The following is a 19,515-nucleotide window of genomic DNA, read 5'->3' on the forward strand; positions in this document are numbered from 1 at the left end:
CACTATTAATGCAGGTTTCAGAGCACAAGCAAGTTCCTTAAAAACAATAAATAGGAATATTCAGCAGAATTTTTTATTAAAAAAAAAGTCCCAACATTGGTGCCCTGCTTTTTAATTCTAAATATTTAATGTTACAATAACAAGATGTATTTCATTGAGCCGGTATTGCACTACATTGTATTTCATAATGAAAAGTACAGTCTAAATCAAAGCAAATGGAGGCAAACGTCCTAACATTATTAGGACAGAGTATTACATGAGTTTATAGCAAGGATCATACATTCATCATGATATTTATGCTGGGATATTTATTGGGCTTTCTCACTTACGACCAAGCAGGTTTATCAAAGTTGTTTCTGAAAAGACTTTCACGATTCTAAGTAACATCTTGTCAGTTGACATAAAGGATTGTAAGAAAAGGGTGCATGCTTTTTTCAAATTGCACCAATTTTAAAAAAGGCATTCTGAGGAAAACAACATGTAGAACTTGGGGTACATGTTACACAGAAAATAAACTCCAAAGGCTGCATTTCTTCTTCCCAAATTGTCTAAAAAGTATAACCAGGAAGATAATAAACAGAAAGATGGAAAACTGAAGTTGAAAATGTCCAGTCTAGACACTAGCTATAATAACTATTCAGATCACATGTGACCCTGATGATCCTTTAGTCTCAAGACTGAGTCAGTGCATGAGCAATGTTCATGCCCCTGCAGCATGTCTTGGGGCTGGTCCTCCCGCAGCCATCTTCTCTGGGAATGCTGATAAAAAGGCTCAGAGCAATAAGGGCCGAGTGTGTCCCATCAGGTCATCCTGAGCAGACCTCACCATCTATCTGCTGTGAGTGCTTTATGTCACTGAGCTGTGACATCTTTATCTCTAAAAATTACTCCTATCTCTGAACCTATACTCTTTACAAGTTGTTTACTTGTGAGGCAGTTGTGTCTGTTATGGGAGAGAGTTGAGGCTTTGGATACTTTACTTTATATTTGTCTGTTCTCAGACTGATAGCAGTCATTTGATCTGTGTGTTTCATTAAAAGCACATTTTCTTATCTAACAGCAGCAGAGACTAAGATATTTTCTATAGTAGACATGAAACTGCACCGTTAACTCTTCTCCACCTTATCTATAGGCCTGCTCTGATTAGCCTCTATTCAACCCAGCTGGGTGAGCTTTAGGGTGTAGCCAATCACAAGTCAGCTTTACGCATAAAAACAAGTGATCATGTTGTTAGGTAAGGCAGGACAGAGAGAGGAAGCAGAGGGTCACATGGTAGGCTACCGCAGCATTGTGTGTCACGGTCCTCTTCTGGTTTCTTTACGTCTGTGTGCTGACTTTCATTTTTGGTTACAGCTTAATGCCTGCTTCTCCATTTTTGCGTTTTATTTCTGCTTCTCACAGTTGACATGATTATTTTGTCCCCGTCTTCATAGATGGCACTTACTCTGGTATCCATCTTAATTGCTGCCATTCCTGTGGCCTACTGCTACCCTGCTGCCTTCCAACACCTGAAGGACAATGGCAGTGAGTATTGGGGGGCCTGAACATTTTTCTACTTTTCTATTAGGAGTCTCTTCTAACCTCCATTATTTTATTACAGTGAACAGAACCTCAATCAAGTTCCTGGCCGTAGGAGACTGGGGTGGCGTACCTTATCCTCCCTATACCACCGCTGTTCAGAAGGCTACTGCTCGGGAACTGAGCAAGGTGGCAGAGCAGATGGGAGCTGACTTTGTTCTGGCCCTTGGTGATAACTTTTACTTCAAAGGGGTTGATAGTGTGGATTCCCCTCGGTTTAAGGTCAGTTCAGTACATGCAGAATTAACCATGTTTTTAAAAAAAACCTCATTGAGTTAAGACTGTTTGGTTTCCCCTTCTGAATCATATTAGAACACGTTTGAGTCTGTGTATACTGCAAAGTCTCTACAAGTTCCTTGGTACGTTCTTGCTGGTAATCATGACCACGCAGGAAACGTCAAAGCCCAGATTGAGTACAGCAAAAAATCTGACAAATGGTAAAAGAACTTTTTTTTTTTTTTTTAAACCGTTATTCTTGTTAAACTTTGAAGGGATTATAAACTCTACAACTTTTACCTCTGTCATCCTTTTTTAGGAATTTCCCATCTTACTATTATGAGCTAAACTTCCACATCCCCAACACGGGGAAAACTTTGACCATCATCATGCTCGACACCGTAATGCTGTGCGGAAATTCTGATGACTTCCTGGATGAGAAGCCAAGAGGCCCTCTGCGAGCAATTGATGCTAACCGTCAACTGGTGTGGCTGCAGGAAAGGTTAGCGCGGAACAAAGCAGACTTTCTGCTGGTGGCTGGTCACTATCCTGTGTGGTCAGTGTCTGAACATGGCCCTACTGAGTGTCTCCTGCAAAGGCTTCATCCCCTGCTCATCAAATACAAAGCCACTGCTTACCTCTGTGGCCATGACCACAATCTGCAGGTGGGTTCATGCAATTTCTTGTAGTAATTCTGCAACGCCACAATAATCCTAATCCCTTTTTCTCATGTCTGGTACAGTACATTGAAGAATCCGGTGTGGGCTATGTAGTGAGCGGTGCTGGAAACTTCCTAGATCCTGATGTCCGTCACTGGAGCCATGTTCCCAAAGGTTCGGTGAAGTTCTTTACTGGCCAAGCGTCAACACTCGGTGGCTTTGTTCACGCAGAAGTTACAAAGAACCAGCTGATCATGACCTTCTATCAGGCTAAAGGCACTTCTCTCTATCGCACTGTCCTCCCCCAAAGGAATTTTAAGTAAAGGAAAAAAGTTGTTTCGGTTTTTAAACATGTAGTTAATGTTTCACAGCTATTGAGTACTTTTTAAAAGAAAATGGAGTTTTACATGTAAGCTAAAATAAATGGATTGTAAAGACTGGGTTGTTTTCTTGTGGCAAGCCTGAAATGTATTTTGTAATGTGCAAAGTAAAACAGACTGAGCAGAGACCCCCCCCCCCCCCCCCCCCCCCCAGCCATTTTGTTAGTCATTCCATGACTTTGTACTTTTGCAGATAAAGTATAAGAAATCTTAAGTTTAAACAAAACACTTGATCAGAGGTACCTCATAGAAGACATTTTATGACTGGTTGTGGGTAGTAATTTGAATTGCTTGATTTAAAACGCTGAACTATAGCCATAAAACGGATCATTTGTTAGTTATCCTGTGTATATTTACCTTTCAAAAAAGTGATGCCTTTATGCAGGGGTTAGAAGTATAGTGATGTCTGTAATTTCAATGTAAACACAAAAATGGGGATTTTGTCATCTTGCCCTTAAGTAAATTAAGGCAAAGGATCAAGACCTCCATAGTTGCCATTACAGAGAGCCACCTGGCCTGCTCACAGAGGATTAGGCTGAATGACAGCAGATTGGCAGGGACTGGAAGCAAGATAAACTAAGCCAACCATTGACACTTAACCTGGGCGGGGGAACAGAGACACAGAACAGACTGGTTTCTAATTTTACTCCATCCTCATGCTGATGGGCTAAATTATTTAGTCATAGTGTTTTTAATGTCTGTATGATGTAAGTGGGTTATTTGGTCTCTCCTTTTCATTCTGTATCCAGAAAACAGATGTTAAGTTTTTTTTGCAAAAGGCCACTGTACATTGGTTAACAGTTAAGCAAAACAGGCCAGGATAATCTATACATTTGGGGTATTTTGTGTGGGTAATGTGCATCCTTTCCGTTGTGCTAAAGTTCAATTGTCTGCGTCAATAGTGTACGTTACTTTGTGTTTTCCTGATCCAATTCAACTGAATTAGTCTGTTGTCATGCTTTGTCAAACTGAGAGTTGGACTAACAGAACTGCATCAGCGCCAATAAGAAATTGGTCGAGGATAAGCTGATACCTGAGGATAAAGGGCAGGTGAGGATCACTTAATCAGACTGACGTAACTGACCGCTGACCAAAAGAGCCTCTCAGGACTGCATAGACTGATGACTCGACACTTTGCACATTTATAACGCATGCATGTCTGTGTTGATCGCTCAGCTGCAGAGGTCCTCAATGTTTTTGCATACGCTTTGCACCCTTTAGCATGTATTCATTCACACAAATTCTAAAACTAATGATGCAATCACACAGACAAACTATAAGAAAATAGAGTAAATGTGATAAATGTGTCTGAGTTTCACAGGGACTGACTTTTTGATTGACAATGGTAACTCAGTAATCCTGCACACAATAAGTCCACTTTGAAATCCAGATATTATTTTAATGCTTGAAATACCTTCAACAAAAGATGTGCAGAAGAATAATGCTTTTTCGACCATGGTTATGTTTGCAATTATAGCATATCATGGGCTTTGTTTGACCATATTCACCATCACAGACGTATAATCTATCAAAGCTCCTTTAAAAAGGAAGAAAAAATTCAGCAAACCTTGATATTGCTTTTAAACTTTTTCTTTCTTCCAGACAGCAGGAGGGAAATAAGAGAGGAGGGCTGAGAAAGGAATAGATGACCAGCAAAAAGGTATTGACTGGGCACTAACCCAGACTATTTATAAACCAATGCCCAGAGAAGTCGTTACATGCTATTTAAGATGTCATCTGGCTAACTGAATAATCCTGCTCCTCAAACTACATTTCTCTCTCTGGTAGCTTTGCTGTACAGAAGTTCATCCAGGGTGAATTAATATGAAGCTTGCTAAACCATGCTCTTAAAATGACCTATGTTTCCCTAATACTGTCTGTTGGCCATATTCACAAGAAGGTCTTTGTGTTTCTTCACAGCTGACCTTTTTGAGTTTTTATTGGCTCCGCCTTAAGTCCTAACCCCTGAATTGAAGAGCTCATGTGCTACTCCCATAGTGTCAAAGGGGAGTTAAGGATACGAAAACCTACTGCCTTGGGAAATAGGATTAATAGCTTCTACCTTCTCTCCAGTCAGAACTAAAAAGGCCACTTTTGTTAAGTCAGTTTAAATTTGCTGTTCAACAACTTTCTTAAATCTAATCAGATTATTACTAAGAGAGATAAAAACTTACCATTTTAAAGTATAAGCCTTTTTAATATGTTATAGGTTAAACATTTTTGGAAAACATAATTTAATGTTTGAAATGAAATGTAATCTCCTGTGGAGATCTTTCAGCTTTTGTTGAGTTTGACAAAAGTAACATTTTGTCACTTTTTTAAGTTTGCTGTAACTCAGACACCTAAATGTGTACACAATATTACTGTATAGAAAATGTGATCTATCTTGTCACTGATTTAAGGTTTTGAGGGTTGATCTCTATGGACTGGCATCCTGAATAAACATCTTGTGTCATTAAGGCATATTCCCCAATTATCCCTAATTGTGCTTTGTCCAATTGTTGCTTTTGTTGTTCTTTGTTGCAAACTTCATCTGCTCATTGAATAGCTATCACAGAGCTGTTATTCCCTGTTGTTGAACTATCACAACATGTAAAACAGTAGGTTCAAAATGATGACTTCTTCCCAGGCTGCTAATGCTCTTCGGCAGAAAATCAAGTTTTCTTGCAGAAATGATGCTGCTCTGCACTTAAATCAAACAGACTGTTGCATGGATTGAGCTCTTCCATCTCCAAACATCAACGATTCTATACTTTTCTCTTAAGACTCTTCAAACTCTATGGCTTTCTTTGCACACCTTGCTGTGTATCGAAATAATCTTGTTATACAAACAGAATAACAATGAAAGTTTCTGAAGTCTGTCCACTCAGATTGAGCTGCTGCTCTCTGATTATCTAATTCCTCGGCTCAAAAGTAATAAAAGGATGGTGTATTAAAGGCTAAGCTGCTCATCTAATCTTCTCTCCCTAATCTCCTCTCCTTGCTAACAGACACTCTGGGTTTTACGGATAGGATGAGCAATGTTAACTAGATGAGTTGCCCAAAATAATTCAATATTAAAAATACAATGTTAATACCTTGATGCTTGTCTAGAGACACGAGATAATGTGGAAAAAAACATGCCCAAATGTGTGTGTGCATGTGAGAGAGGGAGGGGTGTTCATGGGCATTCATGTGCTTTTTAATATCCCAGGATTTCTGCATCTCAGCCAATATCCTGCTTAAAATGGATCTTTCTTTTTAAATTGTGTAACAGTGTTTTATCTGATTCCAACAAGCAAAATAGAGAGAGCCTCGTGCCTTCTGCAGCACCTTTGTCAAACTTGTGCTATTTTGATTTATTCACCACAGAAACCTATAGTTAAAATACCTTTTACTGATTTATAATAATGAATTTGCAAATATAAAGAAATGCAATGTCCTGTCGTCTTTCACTGTATATTGAAAAAGGTCAGGCAGTCACGTGAATGCGCTCACCTCTACTAATTGAATTAACTTCACCCTCTTAGTTGGTACATTAGGCCAATCCTCCTAAGTACCGGAAATATATTTAGCATCTGAATAAGATTGAAACACAGGTGTCAGCTAAAATTGTCTTCGCGGACACCAGCATTGAACTTCATTTGACTGTTCTCTCTTTATTATTTCCCTTCATAAAGGATATTCTGAGAATATATTTTGTTACTTTTAGAATTAGTCTTTAAAACAATGACTCAATCTTTCTTTCACCTCAGATATTTAAATAATTACATTAATGGCCAAGAAAGAATTAATTTAAAGTGTTTAACTATTGCAAAGGGACTGCAGATGTGAATTAGCCTAAGGCTAACTCTGATGCATTGCATCAAATGGTTACATTTGTGTTTTAATTGCACACGGCCCCTAACAAATGAAGTAGAAATTGAATTGAGTTGTATACTGAATAGAGTCATAGGCTCAGACTCTGAACTCAAGTCCATCTAACGTTTTTTATACCAGGCAAAGATTCAATATAAAAATCAATGTATGATGATGGACATGAGCTGACTCAGTGTGGCATTAACAGGGACTAACTTGGCACAAATCCACTAAGAAGAAGGCCATCCAACTGAGAGTCCCTGACTCTTGAAAGTTATTGTTTCTGTCTTTGTCAAAAGCACACATTATTTGCTCCAACAGAAGTAAATCCTTGCATCCAGGTAAGCCTTGATCACAGCTTGTGAATGATTCCAGTCAGATAAAAAAGTCTTTGATTTAGCTGGATTTGTGACGCACAAGATTTTTTTTAAATATTTGGAACATAGTCTTCTTATGAGGGATGCATAGGTGAAGAGGAGCCGAAGAGGCTCAACTAAAGACGAAACAAGTGTGACTCAGAGATGTGCAACATGAACACTGTCTTCGATTCTTTATGCTCTCTCAAGCATCAGTCTCCCTCGGGATTTGCTGATTGAGAGATGGGCTGTTGATGCTGAGAGCAGTGGGAAAAAACGAGGGTATGTATGGCATGACATTCATCAGAGGGCTGGATAGTGGGCTCTCATTTGGGGGGCTCATTGGTATGATGACATCATCTTGGTCCCACACATGGAAGGCATTTGGGTGGGAGTGGTTGAGGGCCGATGGCATGTGCAGTGGGCTGACTCCTTCCAACTCTCCATCCTTTTTCATGTCCTCTTCAACTGGGCCCAGCAAGCAGTCTGAGGGCAGACAAGTAGAGTAAGGGATAGAATACCCTAATCCTTTTTTTTTTTTTTTAAAGCAAGGGTGCTATTTCAGAAATACCACTTATTGTCTCTGATTGGTGAGAGAAACTAACCATTTTAAAAGTATAGTATTTTTGACTTCTCGTGAAACAACTGCTATGCAGAATTTGTCTTGTGTGACACAAAAAGCCCAAATTAAACAAACGTGGTGGAAAAATACACTACATTTTCCTGTAGACATACAGGTTTTAAAAAACATTTTTTTATGTGCATTATTAAAACATGTTTATGTCAATCTTTTTGGAAGTTATACTTGTGTTAAATGTCTTACAGTGCATAAAGTAATTTCAGCATTAATCTGAAATTGTCAAAATGTAGTCATTGCACTGTTCCTGGAAGTTAACTTTTAAGAGATGTGGAGGATTCAATATACACCACAGCTCAATGTGTCTTTTTGTTGCCTTCTGTAATTTAAGAATGCTTCAACAAACATGCCCAATATTGTCAAATGTATATGTTATATGCACAAGGCTAAATGGCAAAAAATTACAACTGTTAACCTTTTGCCAGATCTTAAGAGGTTATGATGTTAAGCCATTGCTAAGACAGTTTGCAACTACCTCTAATAGACTTGAGTACCTGTAATATCCAGCATGAGGTCTTTGATGAGGTGACCTACAATAGCATAAGCCACAGCAACCACCACAAGAGCTGCCATCAAAAGGTAAAGAACAGATTTGGGTAGCTGGATAATGTCCCGAGGAGGAGGCCTGTACTCCTTATAAAGTGGCTCCACATCATGAACCAAGTACTGGAAGGAAAGTCCTGCTTCATCTGTGATGTTAAAGTTCTCCATATTTCCACAGTCTGCTTCCCCCGATGAGTAGAAATTATTCCACGTTATTCAAAGTAAAAACATTCCTAATTTTATGGATCCACTTGCTGTGGTGTTGCTCCTTGTTTCCAGAGAGGTGAGGTCACGAATTACTATTTGAAAATAAAAAACATGTATGATGTAAAAATAAATGTACACACCTTTATGCACCAAGGCTTTGCACATTCCCGAATATGCACATTTGAATATGAGCAGTTCTCTTGGTGTCTAACAAGTATCAAATTCCTTTAGGATCATATTGTCATCATCAGTTCCTTTTCCACCAGACAACAGCACAGCCGTTCAGTCAGACTGTGTGCCTGGCTGTGCTGTCTTATCTGCTGAAATAATCCAGAATATGGGCGGTGACAAACAGAAGCAGATGAGAGGAAGGGAGGGATTACACCTCCAATCACAGCAACAATCAATCAATCCCTCATCCTCACCCCATCCCATCTCACACGGATTACTTAATCCACAGCAAACAATCTGAGTAAATGCTTTCTTTTGCACATGCACGCACGCACACACACACACACTCACACAATTGCACACAAGAACAAACAAGAAATTACCATTCATTGAAAACTTTTTGGAAATCTCCTGACATTTCCTCGTAAGTACTAAATATATCCTAGCGCTAATCATTGAATCAGAATCAGAATCTGAATCGGGTTTTATTGCCAAGCTCATTTACACAAGGAATTTGACTTGGTCATAACTAGTGCAAAACAATAAACAAAGTAAATAAAACAGAACTAATAAGAGTTTAAATAATGAAAAATATAAAAAGCAAATTACAAATATAAGATAGAATTTAAAAATGTCAAATATAAATAATAATAAAAAACAAAAACAAAAGAGTGCATGCAAGAAAATAAATTTAAAGTTCAGTGAGTGTTAATGTAATACATAAAAAACAGTTTCGGCCTTCACAACACTTTAATGTTTTGTGACTGTGGGGCTGATGAGAGTTGTATAAATTAATGTTTAACTTTTTATCTAACCTTAAGCATTTTACTCAAGTTTCCTTGGACACTTCATATTGGTGATGTGTTGCAGTTTAAGCCTTTATTCTTAGTTCTAAGTTTGATTTATTTTTGATTTCTTTGATTTAGTTGAAAAGAAGGAAAGTACTGAAGTTATGGAAGGCCATTTTCCGCTAATTAAAAAAAATAAAAATGAAAACTTGGCTTTGTTGAGATTTTTTTTCTTGCCCATAAAAAAACAATAATTATGATAAAAGACTGAAAGAAAGACTGTCTAAGACTAAACATATGATTATAAACTTCAGGTGCAAGCCCCCTGTTCCGACCACAACCATTACAGAAACTGTGGGGGAAGTGGTCAATTCATGTAAGTATTTGGAAAGTGTGATCGATTCTAAACTGTGCTTTAATCCCAACACTAAAGTCATTTGGAAGAAAAGCCAGCAACATCTCTTCTGCCTTCACTCTGCTGGTATGGAAACCTTAATGTTAAGGCCAAAACAGCACTTTCTAAAATTGTGACAGTAAGTGGAAACTCACAGGTGCCAAACAAAGAAGTCTCAATGACCACTGCAGTTACTTATGTATTCTGATCTTCATGGGGTTTTGTACATTTTATTGTGTTGTAAGGTGCACTTTTGAATATTATTTAATGAATGTACACTTAATAGTGTGCTGCTTGTATTTTGAGTGGATTCTGCACTTTACTTTTATTCTGCTGTGAGCCTCAGTCAATGATCATGACTGGCTGTTCCTTTGTGAATTTTATATTTGGTGCCACTTGCATTGTCACTGTGTTGGTTATGTACTTTTGTCCTTTGTCTTTTTACTGTCTTGTTTACTGCCCTTGTACTGTCTTCTGTCATTGTTTTGACCTACTGCACAATAAATCACCTCTGGGGACATATAAAGTTAAAGTTAAGTTAAGTTAAAAAGTCTAAAATAATGAGATAACAAAGCCATAATTGTTTGATAAAAAGTCACAATTATGGAAAAAAGGCATAATTATGAGATAAAATGTTTAAATTATGAAATAAAAAGTCATGGACACCATCTACTGTGAACTTCAGCCTACAAAATACTGTGTGCTACACTGACAGTTAAACCAAACAATGCTATTCAATACTGTTTAACTGTCAATTTACAACACAGTTATTTTGTAGGCAAAAGTTCACGGTAGTAGATGGTGTTCCTAACTTTTTTCCCTAATTTTCCCTTATTTTATTTAAGTTGTTAACTGTTTTTGCATCAAGAAAAATTCCTTTTATGTAAATGTACTTGACATTAAAAACAAAAGCAATTCTGATTGTCATTCATATGATCTCACAATTTAAACTTTTTATCTCATAATTACGTTATCTCATAATTAAAACTTTTTATCTCATAATTTTGACTTTTTATCTCATAATTTCGCCTTTTTACCTCACAATCATTAATTTATTGTCTTGTACTTTCAAATTTGCAAACTGACAAAAATATTTAAAAGAAATTATTATTATTATTATCTCTGAAAGGAGTGAGCAATAAAAGGAGTTAATTAGCAGGCTAGTGGTCAGTGTTTTAAAGTCTGTGTGGGTCTGTGACGTCAACGAAATAACGTTTATCTTAATATTTACAGTCTTCAGTTTACTATAAAAAGGAACCATTGGGCAGCTAGTACAGACTGTTAGCGTATAAGCTAACACATCAACGCTGTAATTTATGTAAGCGAGTTTACCTTTAACTGGCAAAAACATTTGATGTAGGTATTTGAAATGTGATGGCTATATTTAATTTATTTTAACTACACAACTATATTCATTGTGTTTCAAACTATGGAGCTAAAGTAGAGAACAGGAACTAGAGTTGTTAACCATTCTTGTAGCTTGCTGTAATGTTTCAGTTAATTTAAAGTTTGCCATCAACTCCGATTGTTTGTGTGCTTTTATATATAGTAACAGTTCATTACATGTGTAAATATTCACTCCTCATATTACAGAAGTACGTGTTTTGAACGGGTTTGTCTTTTCAAAGTTTAATTTAGATTTCTCTCCACTATGGATTACTTTTTTGACGACCTGCCATCATGTACCTCAGAGTCAAGTCCGAGGGAAGACCACGAAGACTCCCACATGGTAAACTGTCATTATATCATTTACACCCACAACATAGAAAATAGTGTTTATGATATCGTATTTTTTGACAGCAGGGGGGCTCATTACTTCTGAAGAGAAATACAAAGAAGATTGTGTGTAAAAGGATGTCAATACAATAATTAGAAAATATAGTTGACAGTAAGATGTTTAGTAATTAAATAGGGAAGAGAAGTTGTCCGGTTAAGAGTGTTTATCAAAGTTCAGTTGAAAACCGCCGGTGGGAGCTGCGGTTGTTGACCGATACAACTATCACACGGACTCTGTCAGATTGGATGTCTAGTGCCTGCCTGGCTTTAATGGTAGGCCTGTCGTAACCTAGCAACCAAATTAAGCAATGAACAGCAAGATGGGCAGCTGCTGTAGGTGCGGTAGTTACCGACGCTGCACGACACCCGAGTCTGCACACCGACCAGTAAATACAAACTGACGTCCTCCAATGAGATGAATAAACTTCATCAGCAGCACTTAAAATAAAAGGTGTCTGTCCATGGAATAATTGGAATGGAATTTCCTAATTTCCATTTCCATTTTAGATATTAAATATTGCAAATGTGTCATCGTTTGAGAAATTATTTTTTACTACTGCTTATCCTTACCGTCATTAGTTGCAAACCTGGTGACAAGGAAAAACTTCATTAATGTCCTTTTCATTGTCCCTTTTAAAACAGATTGAAGATTATTGTGATCTGGAGAGAGGGAAGTCCTCATTTGTGGGCATCACTGAAATTCAAGAGCAGAATACCAGGTACCTTCATAAACCAATCCATATACTGAAGAAGTCATTATGTTTCTAAAGCTAATTTGCTGAAGCAATACTCAGTGTAAGTCAATATGTTTTGTAGCTCAAGCATAGATGAAATCAGCAAAACAGTTCAGGAAGTGGTGGAAAAGATAAATGAGAGCCGCACCAGTGACCAGAAAGTGATGGACAGCTTTCAGGAGAAATTAGAAGAAAAGGTATCAGAACTTCTTCACTTGTCTGGTCCACTTCTCTTTGAAAATAAGCTATGCATTCCTTTTGTTTTAAATGAATTATCTTCCTGAATTGTGGATTCCTTCATACACACAATGATTGTGTATTTTGTGCTATCCATGTAATATGGTAAACATATACCTTCCCCATTTACATTTTAACCCCTAGGTGACAGAGGTGTTCCGGCAGATGAAGGAGCACATGTACACTGTCTATGAAGAGAACAGTAATGTGATGCGGGTAAAGCTGCAGGAGATGTCAGAGGTTCTGGAGAGCTGCACTAAATTAAAAAAGGAGCTAATTGAAGCCAGCCAGGGACTGGCAAGGCTCAGAGAGGGCCTAGCCATTAGCCAAACACCAGAACCCTGATTAAATAATTCTGTTCTGATGTTTATTTGACTCTGAATCAGTTAGTGTTTGCTTATTGGTATTTATAAAATGCACTTAGAGAAGATTATTTTGTCACAGTTAATTTTGTTTTTCTCATTTAAAAAAAAAAAAAAAAATACATAGCTGGCAATGCTGAGTTTTATAGTTCAAGTTACAGCTGATGAATGAATGAATGTATGTGATCATTAATTTTCCAAGTGAGGTCAATATAATAAAAACAGCAGCAACAATATTACATGCCATCACACATTTGTGCTTTAAAAAAAAAAAAATCTAACTTAAGTTTCAGTGTACCACAATTCTTCAGACCCACAGGAGCAATAATATGATACCATTGTAAAATTGCAACCATTACATTTTACACAGAATCCCATTTTCATTTCACATTGATTCATAACAATTTATTTACATATACTGAAAATATTCTCTTAAAATGCCACAACATGTACATGCACCTGACTAATTAGTACCTAAACTTTATTTCAGGCATCTAAACTGTGCAAATATCCTCACAGATGGACCCATTGCTCCTACAAAACAGAGGCCGTAACAGAGGGCTCCCATGGAGAAAAAAAATATAGTATAGAGGTGTTAAGGATTTATCCCAATTGGCAAAGAGTTTCTGAGAGGGCAGATTTACAGGTAGCATGATTCAAAATCCATATTAAGTCCATCTGAAGAATTAGTTGAGAGGATCTTTACTTTTCAACAGTAAAAGACTGCAGTCCTGTGATGGCTCTGCCCAGGATCAGCGCATGGATGTCATGTGTTCCTATGAAAAAACATGAAACAACTTTTAAACCTATTGCGTTCACATGAAGAGTCCTTTAATGAATCAGGAAAATTAAGGTGGTATTAGTCAATTCTAAATCAGTTCCTCTTCCTTTTGCCATTGTTTATCGTTTACTGGCAACATTAAAACCTAAAAGTTCATTCAGATTTACATAAACCTTTACATGATTCAAATTAAAGTTAAGTTGAGTCATAATTGTCAACAAGTAAAAATGTATTCACTGCTGACCTCCTGTGGTGAGTGCATGTAGTTGCAGCTACATTTTAAACTCTTTGTTCCAACACTGCTCTGGTTTGGTACTTTTGAAAATATGACATATTGAGACAATGTGTATCCTCCGGTGTGTGCCTACCCTCGTATGTGTTGACGGCCTCCAGGTTCATGACGTGACGTATAATGTGGTACTCATCTGCAATGCCGTTTCCTCCCAGCATGTCCCTCGCTTGTCTGGCAATATCGAGAGATTTACCACAGCTATTTCTCTTGAGCATGGAGATCATCTCTGGTGCAGCTCTGTAAGGAGAAGATTTCACATATTAAAGACAGCATCATTAAACCTTGTTGTAAAAGGCAGTACATACATACATGCAATTAAAAACATAATAAAGACTCACTTCTTCTCATCTATAAGTCTTCCCAGGGCCAAACACGACTGAAGCCCAAGGGTAATCTCCGTCAGCATATCGGCCATTTTCTTCTGCATCAGCTGGTTCCTGGCCAGAGGCACCCCAAACTGGATTCTGATTACAAGAAAGAGAGACATGAGAAACAATCCATATAAAAAGTGCTAAGTATTCCTGACTACAAGGACATCTACATGTGCTGCATTGTAATGTTTGTTCATACTTTTTTTGAATAATGCCTGAAAGGTCTGCAAAATCATGTGTTCTTGACAGTATTTGTCCTTAAAGATTTTTTCTGGGCCTCCCCTTTGGCAAATGAACGCCCCACCGAACACATCAACACTAAATGCATTGTCAGACTTCATCTAGGGCTAAATAAGTTTTCACTGATCTTGAACATTGGCTGCAAAAAGTAGAGAATATCAAATTCAGCATATGACAACTTAATAGAAAAAAAACACTTTTGAAGAAGCAGTGAATTGAAGTGATACTGCAAAATGAAACTTCCAAATGAGTGATGTCTGGTGTAGATTTCATGCTTTGCTAGCAGTGCAAAATGGTGTGCATTGTTTTTATTGAGCATTGCCTCTACAGGTGACAAGTTAATCAAATTTCAATTTCAGTTACAATGTTGGCTTCTTACAAACATGAAAACAACATAATCAAATTTAGACTAAACGATGATCGTGAACATGAGTTGCACTTGTTTTGTCCATAGGATTTTTCATGTTTGATTCAAAGTGTTCGTTGTTATGATTTGGACACAAGAGTACATCACAACTACATAAAAAAGTTGTAAAAAATTTATTATTATTTGTGTATATACATCTATTCATGTATTGCCTGTTTTTCAACGTTTTAAAACAAGTATGTGTTCCTAGTGTTTATTTAGATAATTGCATGTGATCCAGATGTTGTAAAGACAATGATTAATTGTGTTCAATAATTATTCTTTATATCAATCAAAATAATTGATTCAATTAGTCACACACACACACACACACACACACACACACACACACACTTTGGGGATCTTTAAGTTACACATTAACACAATGTACTGTACCTGTCCAGAGTGTACTGTCGAGCAGCATGAAAGCAGAATTCAGCAGCTCCCAGAGCTCCCCATGCAATGCCATAGCGGGCATTGTTTAGACAGCCAAAAGGACCCTGATCACAGAGGTTGACAAGAAAAGAAAATGTAATACAAAGCAATGAGTAACAATAATGTAGTAGTATTGAAGTTACATACTGCTTTGTTGGATTTTTAACCTAATATCATATAAGAGGCCCCAAACTGCACTTACAGCTAGACCAGAGACGTTGGGCAGCAGGTTCTCCTGGGGAACTTCCACTTCATCCATCAGGATCATTCCAGTAGCTGACGCTCTCAGCGAGAACTTGCCCTCAATCTTGGGGGTGGCAAAACCCTTCATTCCACGCTCTAAGATGAAACCACGCACTCTGCCATCTTCACACTTTGCCCATACCACTGCAATGTCTGCAACGGGGGAATTAGTGATCCTGTCAGAGGAAAGGAGCAGGTGTGAAGGAAGGATTTCCATCTTTAAATGAATAGTTCCCGAGAGGTTCCCTGGTCATTTTAGAATTACATTTAAGATTGTATAGTTTGTTTGTTTTTAAATCTTTAAATGGATTAGCAACACTGTATATTTCTAACCTCTTGCAAGTGTAATTACCCTTCAAAGTCTGTCATACCTGTTAATAAGCCTCTTGTACCTACAAACCATGGGTGCTTTCCAAAATTTTGGAACATGTAGCCTAGCAAAATAAGAATGTCCCCTGTTTTTCGACTGTAACCTTTCAAATCTCTAAATCGTGCCTCAAATTTAACTTTTTGGGGTTTTGACTTTGTTAGTCATTGTTCTCTTTTTATTCTTTTGGGTATTTTACCATTTAGAGGGTTCACTTGGTTTGTGTAAATTAGGTTTATATGTTTTATCATTTTTATTTTACAGTGTTTTTATCTGCTCTTATGTTTGATGTAATTAACTGGGGGCAGCTGTGGCTCAGTTGGTAGTGTCGTCGTTTCTCGACAAGAAGATTGAGAGTTCAACCCCAAGTTCCCTCAGCAACATGTCTAATATGTTCTTGGGCAAGACACTTAAATCTGAATTGCTGCAGCTGCTTTGTGTAGTTACTTCTGATTGTCTCACTACACTAATACACAGCCTCTCACATCACTGTGTGTATTTGTAAGTTTGACGCGGTGTAAAAAGCCTTTTGAGTAGTCAGACGATAAGGAAAGCGCTAAACAAGCTCAGGTCCATTTAGCATAATTGTCTTCATTTCTCTTGTATTTTAAGTTTTTTTTTTTTTTTTTTTTTACAGTGTAGCACTTTGTTAACTTCTCTATCTTTTTAACAGAGCTATATAAATTAAGTGGATTGGATGGTAAGTGTTTTTTCAAAGAACTTGACGTGCACTTTTGACACAAAGTTTCATTTGAACTTCACATTTTTGCATTTTAACTGACTTGAGCCTTTTTCTCCTCTACCTCCCAAAAAGGTGGCATGCTTTGTCAACCCCTCTTATGTTAAAAACAAAATCGATCTGGGTCAATAATGGGAAATTCTGTGTTTTTGAGGATGGAGGGAGGTAAGGAGGGTGCAGCTTACCAAGTTTTGGCTCCACTGATGCTGAAGGTGCCACTGGACGGGTTGTATTTGGCCTTGGTCTCCATACCGCTGGGGTCACTGCCATGGTTGGGCTCTGTGAGGCCAAAACAGCCCAGGATTTCTCCACGAGCTGCATGAAAACATTTCAAAGACAATCTTGAGACCACCCTTTGTCATTTTAAGAAATCAACCCCTGCAAAAAAATGACATTCTCACCGAGCCGGGGCAAATACTTCTCCTTCTGGGCCTCTGTGCCATAAGCATTGATCGGGTGCATGACCAACGATGACTGGACGCTCATGACAGACCGATATCCACTGTCCACTCTCTCAACCTCTCTTGCAATTAAACCATATGCCACATAACTGGTGCCGGCACAGCCATACCCTGCACGGTAAAGACAACTGTCACATTGTGCAAGTCCTTGTTATCAAACATGACCAAACATTGGTGATGTTTTAAAGAGTCTTAAAAAGGAAATAAATACATTGAAAACACTTGGATGTCACAAGTAAAGTCATAAAATTGAAGTCATTGATCATTGAAAAAAAAAAAAAAAGGTTCTCCTTTACAGTCGAAGTCAGATTAATAATCGTTTTGTGATAGTTTACCTTTAATAGTTGGGCCTAATACACCCAGCTCTCCCATCTCTGAAACAATCTCACGATGAAAGTCTGTAGAGAGATGAGAGCATGTTGAGAAAAGGGAAACTGATTATAAAATGTATAAATCAAAAATCAACACTTTTTACACAAATTTTCTAACAGTTTGCGCACAAGAAATAAGTTTAATAGACGTAACGTAACCAGGATTATTATCCATGTTTTGGTGACAATTTCCCCACATTAACTCTACCAAAAGATCCTACGAGTTTAACGAAAATAATATAAATAGTCTGACAGACATTATTCCATATGCGCAGATTATGGAGGTTTGCTTACGCTCATTTCTGTTAGCCATGAGAATGCGGGGCATGAGTTTCTCCTGGCAGTAGTCACGGAAGGAATCTCGGATCATGATTTCCTCCTCTGTCAGCTGACCTTCCAGACTCAGAGCGTCCCGCCAGTTAAATGGCACCTTGGCTGAGGGTGAAAACGTGTATACAAAAACGCACGCGCGCACACACACACACAAAGTGGTTATGTCACTGTTACATGTGGTATACAGAACAGCACATGTGAAGCAATCCACACAGACAAGGTTGAACTCGTTAAAAGTTTTACTTACGTGCCTTTGCTGGCTTCTTGGTTTCTTCAACCTCTAAAGTAAGGGGGGAAAGTTCACAACATATTAAATATATTACTCATCTTCATACAAAAAGATCTGCATTTCATTTCTTTGTTAGCACAAATAAAGACGCATTTTTCTACATCAAAAGGGTTCTTTATCTCCCAAATGGCTATCATTCTCATCTTACTATTGTTTTTGTGAATCTAGTGAGTTGATGAAGAATTCAAAATGTACCTTGTGGAGCTGCAGCAGCTGTGCCCTGGGCCCTGGACGCAGAGATAGCAGCATATTTCTGGCTGTTGGATAGCAGACGGGTGACAGCACCTCTCAGAGCCATGTCTTTACTGGGCATAGAGGAAAGGAGAGACAACATTTTAAAAGTTATATTTTAAATTACTTTAAACACAATGCAATTCTGTGACTGTGATCTTCAGCAAAAGACCAAATGTTCTGTAACAACTATGTAGGGGGAGTTACCAGTCCACTTAAAATGAGTCACGTTTAACATTAAAAAAAATCAAATCAAGTGATTTCAGGCAATGGGAATTGGGTTTTTTGGTACAAACTTAAGAAACAAGTTTAAAATTGTTTTCCTCTAGGATCTTGTTCATGCACTGAAAAGAAAAATCAAACTAAAGGCTGAATTTGTTTTCATAAACTAGCAACCTGCCAAAGAGAATTGTTTAATAGCCCTTGGTCAAATGGACCATGCAACAGTTCCAACATTAAATATTTGTTTAAAATAATTGTGATCCATAAAGCAACCTGAACAATACCTATATGTCTTTACCGGGCTGGTCTTCTTATCCGACGATTTTTCCTAGGTACATCGTGTGACAAAAGTTCCTTAAATAACATTTTGCCCGGTGTAACGTCACAAAGATACATAACGTATCACATGGGAGCTCGTGTCCTCCATGAAGGATGTGGCAAAACACACAGGAATCCAAAGCAAGAGACCTGTATGGGCAACGTATAGGAGTTATGCAACTACCGGAAGACTGCCTCTGGCGACAGAAACAATGCCATTATTGAACGTGCTCGGGGAGCTTGTCTGGTAGGATTGTATGAGGCTGTTTTCTGTACCATGCAATGTCCACTTTCTTTCAGTTGTAGTCGTTGTGGGACTTAAATCGGCAACAGATTTCCACACTCAAAATGGCGTTTCAAGACTACTTGATCAATGCAGTGAGGAGGGTGTCGGCCCACGCCCTTTTCGCTCATTGGCTGATAAATCAAGCAGCCATGTACAGTATGTGGCACTGAGAAGTCTGCATGTGTGTACCAAACTTTTGTAAGTTAAATTGCAGCTGGTAGTGTGGCTTAGCAGAACATGGAGTTCAGCAGCCAA

At 37.9% G+C, this 19,515-nt stretch overlaps 4 protein-coding genes across 7 annotated transcripts; 2 read left to right on the forward strand and 2 right to left on the reverse strand.

Moving 5' to 3' along the window:
• Window positions 1-1,166: 1,166 nt before the first annotated feature.
• Window positions 1,167-2,890, forward strand: acp5a (acid phosphatase 5a, tartrate resistant). The gene is made up of 6 exons (XM_079338127.1): window positions 1,167-1,272; window positions 1,434-1,524; window positions 1,601-1,800; window positions 1,891-2,015; window positions 2,114-2,459; window positions 2,537-2,890. The coding sequence occupies exons 1-6, from the start codon at window positions 1,225-1,227 to the stop codon at window positions 2,774-2,776; spliced, it is 1,050 nt and encodes a 349-aa protein (XP_079194253.1). The 5' UTR covers window positions 1,167-1,224; the 3' UTR covers window positions 2,777-2,890.
• A 1,558-nt stretch (window positions 2,891-4,448) lies between these two features.
• Window positions 4,449-8,688, reverse strand: LOC306820199 (uncharacterized protein). The gene is made up of 2 exons (XM_079337967.1): window positions 8,158-8,688; window positions 4,449-7,512 (listed from the first exon to the last, which is right to left on the reverse strand). The coding sequence occupies exons 1-2, from the start codon at window positions 8,372-8,374 to the stop codon at window positions 7,232-7,234; spliced, it is 498 nt and encodes a 165-aa protein (XP_079194093.1). The 5' UTR covers window positions 8,375-8,688; the 3' UTR covers window positions 4,449-7,231.
• A 2,295-nt stretch (window positions 8,689-10,983) lies between these two features.
• On the forward strand, window positions 10,984-12,881 carry syce2 (synaptonemal complex central element protein 2). Of its 2 annotated transcripts, none has more exons than XM_079338536.1 (5): window positions 10,984-11,122; window positions 11,395-11,495; window positions 12,185-12,261; window positions 12,359-12,473; window positions 12,658-12,881. In XM_079338536.1, exons 2-5 carry the CDS (start codon window positions 11,418-11,420, stop codon window positions 12,856-12,858), a joined length of 471 nt encoding a protein of 156 aa, XP_079194662.1. In that variant the 5' UTR covers window positions 10,984-11,122; window positions 11,395-11,417; the 3' UTR covers window positions 12,859-12,881. The 2 variants fall into 2 exon arrangements, with proteins under 2 accessions (XP_079194662.1, XP_079194663.1); XM_079338537.1 differs by having other exon boundaries at window positions 11,458-11,495.
• Window positions 12,882-13,148: 267 nt separating this feature from the next.
• LOC306820634 (glutaryl-CoA dehydrogenase, mitochondrial-like) lies at window positions 13,149-19,321 on the reverse strand. 3 transcript variants are annotated; one of them, XM_079338534.1, is made up of 12 exons: window positions 19,251-19,321; window positions 18,399-18,508; window positions 18,162-18,194; window positions 17,876-18,016; window positions 17,546-17,608; window positions 17,151-17,321; window positions 16,935-17,064; window positions 15,603-15,819; window positions 15,362-15,465; window positions 14,287-14,412; window positions 14,025-14,185; window positions 13,149-13,651 (listed from the first exon to the last, which is right to left on the reverse strand). In XM_079338534.1, exons 2-12 carry the CDS (start codon window positions 18,499-18,501, stop codon window positions 13,578-13,580), a joined length of 1,323 nt encoding a protein of 440 aa, XP_079194660.1. In that variant the 5' UTR covers window positions 18,502-18,508; window positions 19,251-19,321; the 3' UTR covers window positions 13,149-13,577. The 3 variants fall into 3 exon arrangements, with proteins under 3 accessions (XP_079194660.1, XP_079194658.1, XP_079194659.1); XM_079338532.1 differs by lacking the exon at window positions 19,251-19,321 and adding an exon at window positions 19,159-19,208; XM_079338533.1 differs by lacking the exon at window positions 19,251-19,321 and adding an exon at window positions 18,941-19,098.
• Window positions 19,322-19,515: the final 194 nt, after the last annotated feature.

The sequence above is a fragment of the Symphodus melops genome (genome assembly GCF_947650265.1).
Source record: "Symphodus melops genome assembly, chromosome: 2".
NCBI lineage: Eukaryota > Metazoa > Chordata > Actinopteri > Labriformes > Labridae > Symphodus > Symphodus melops.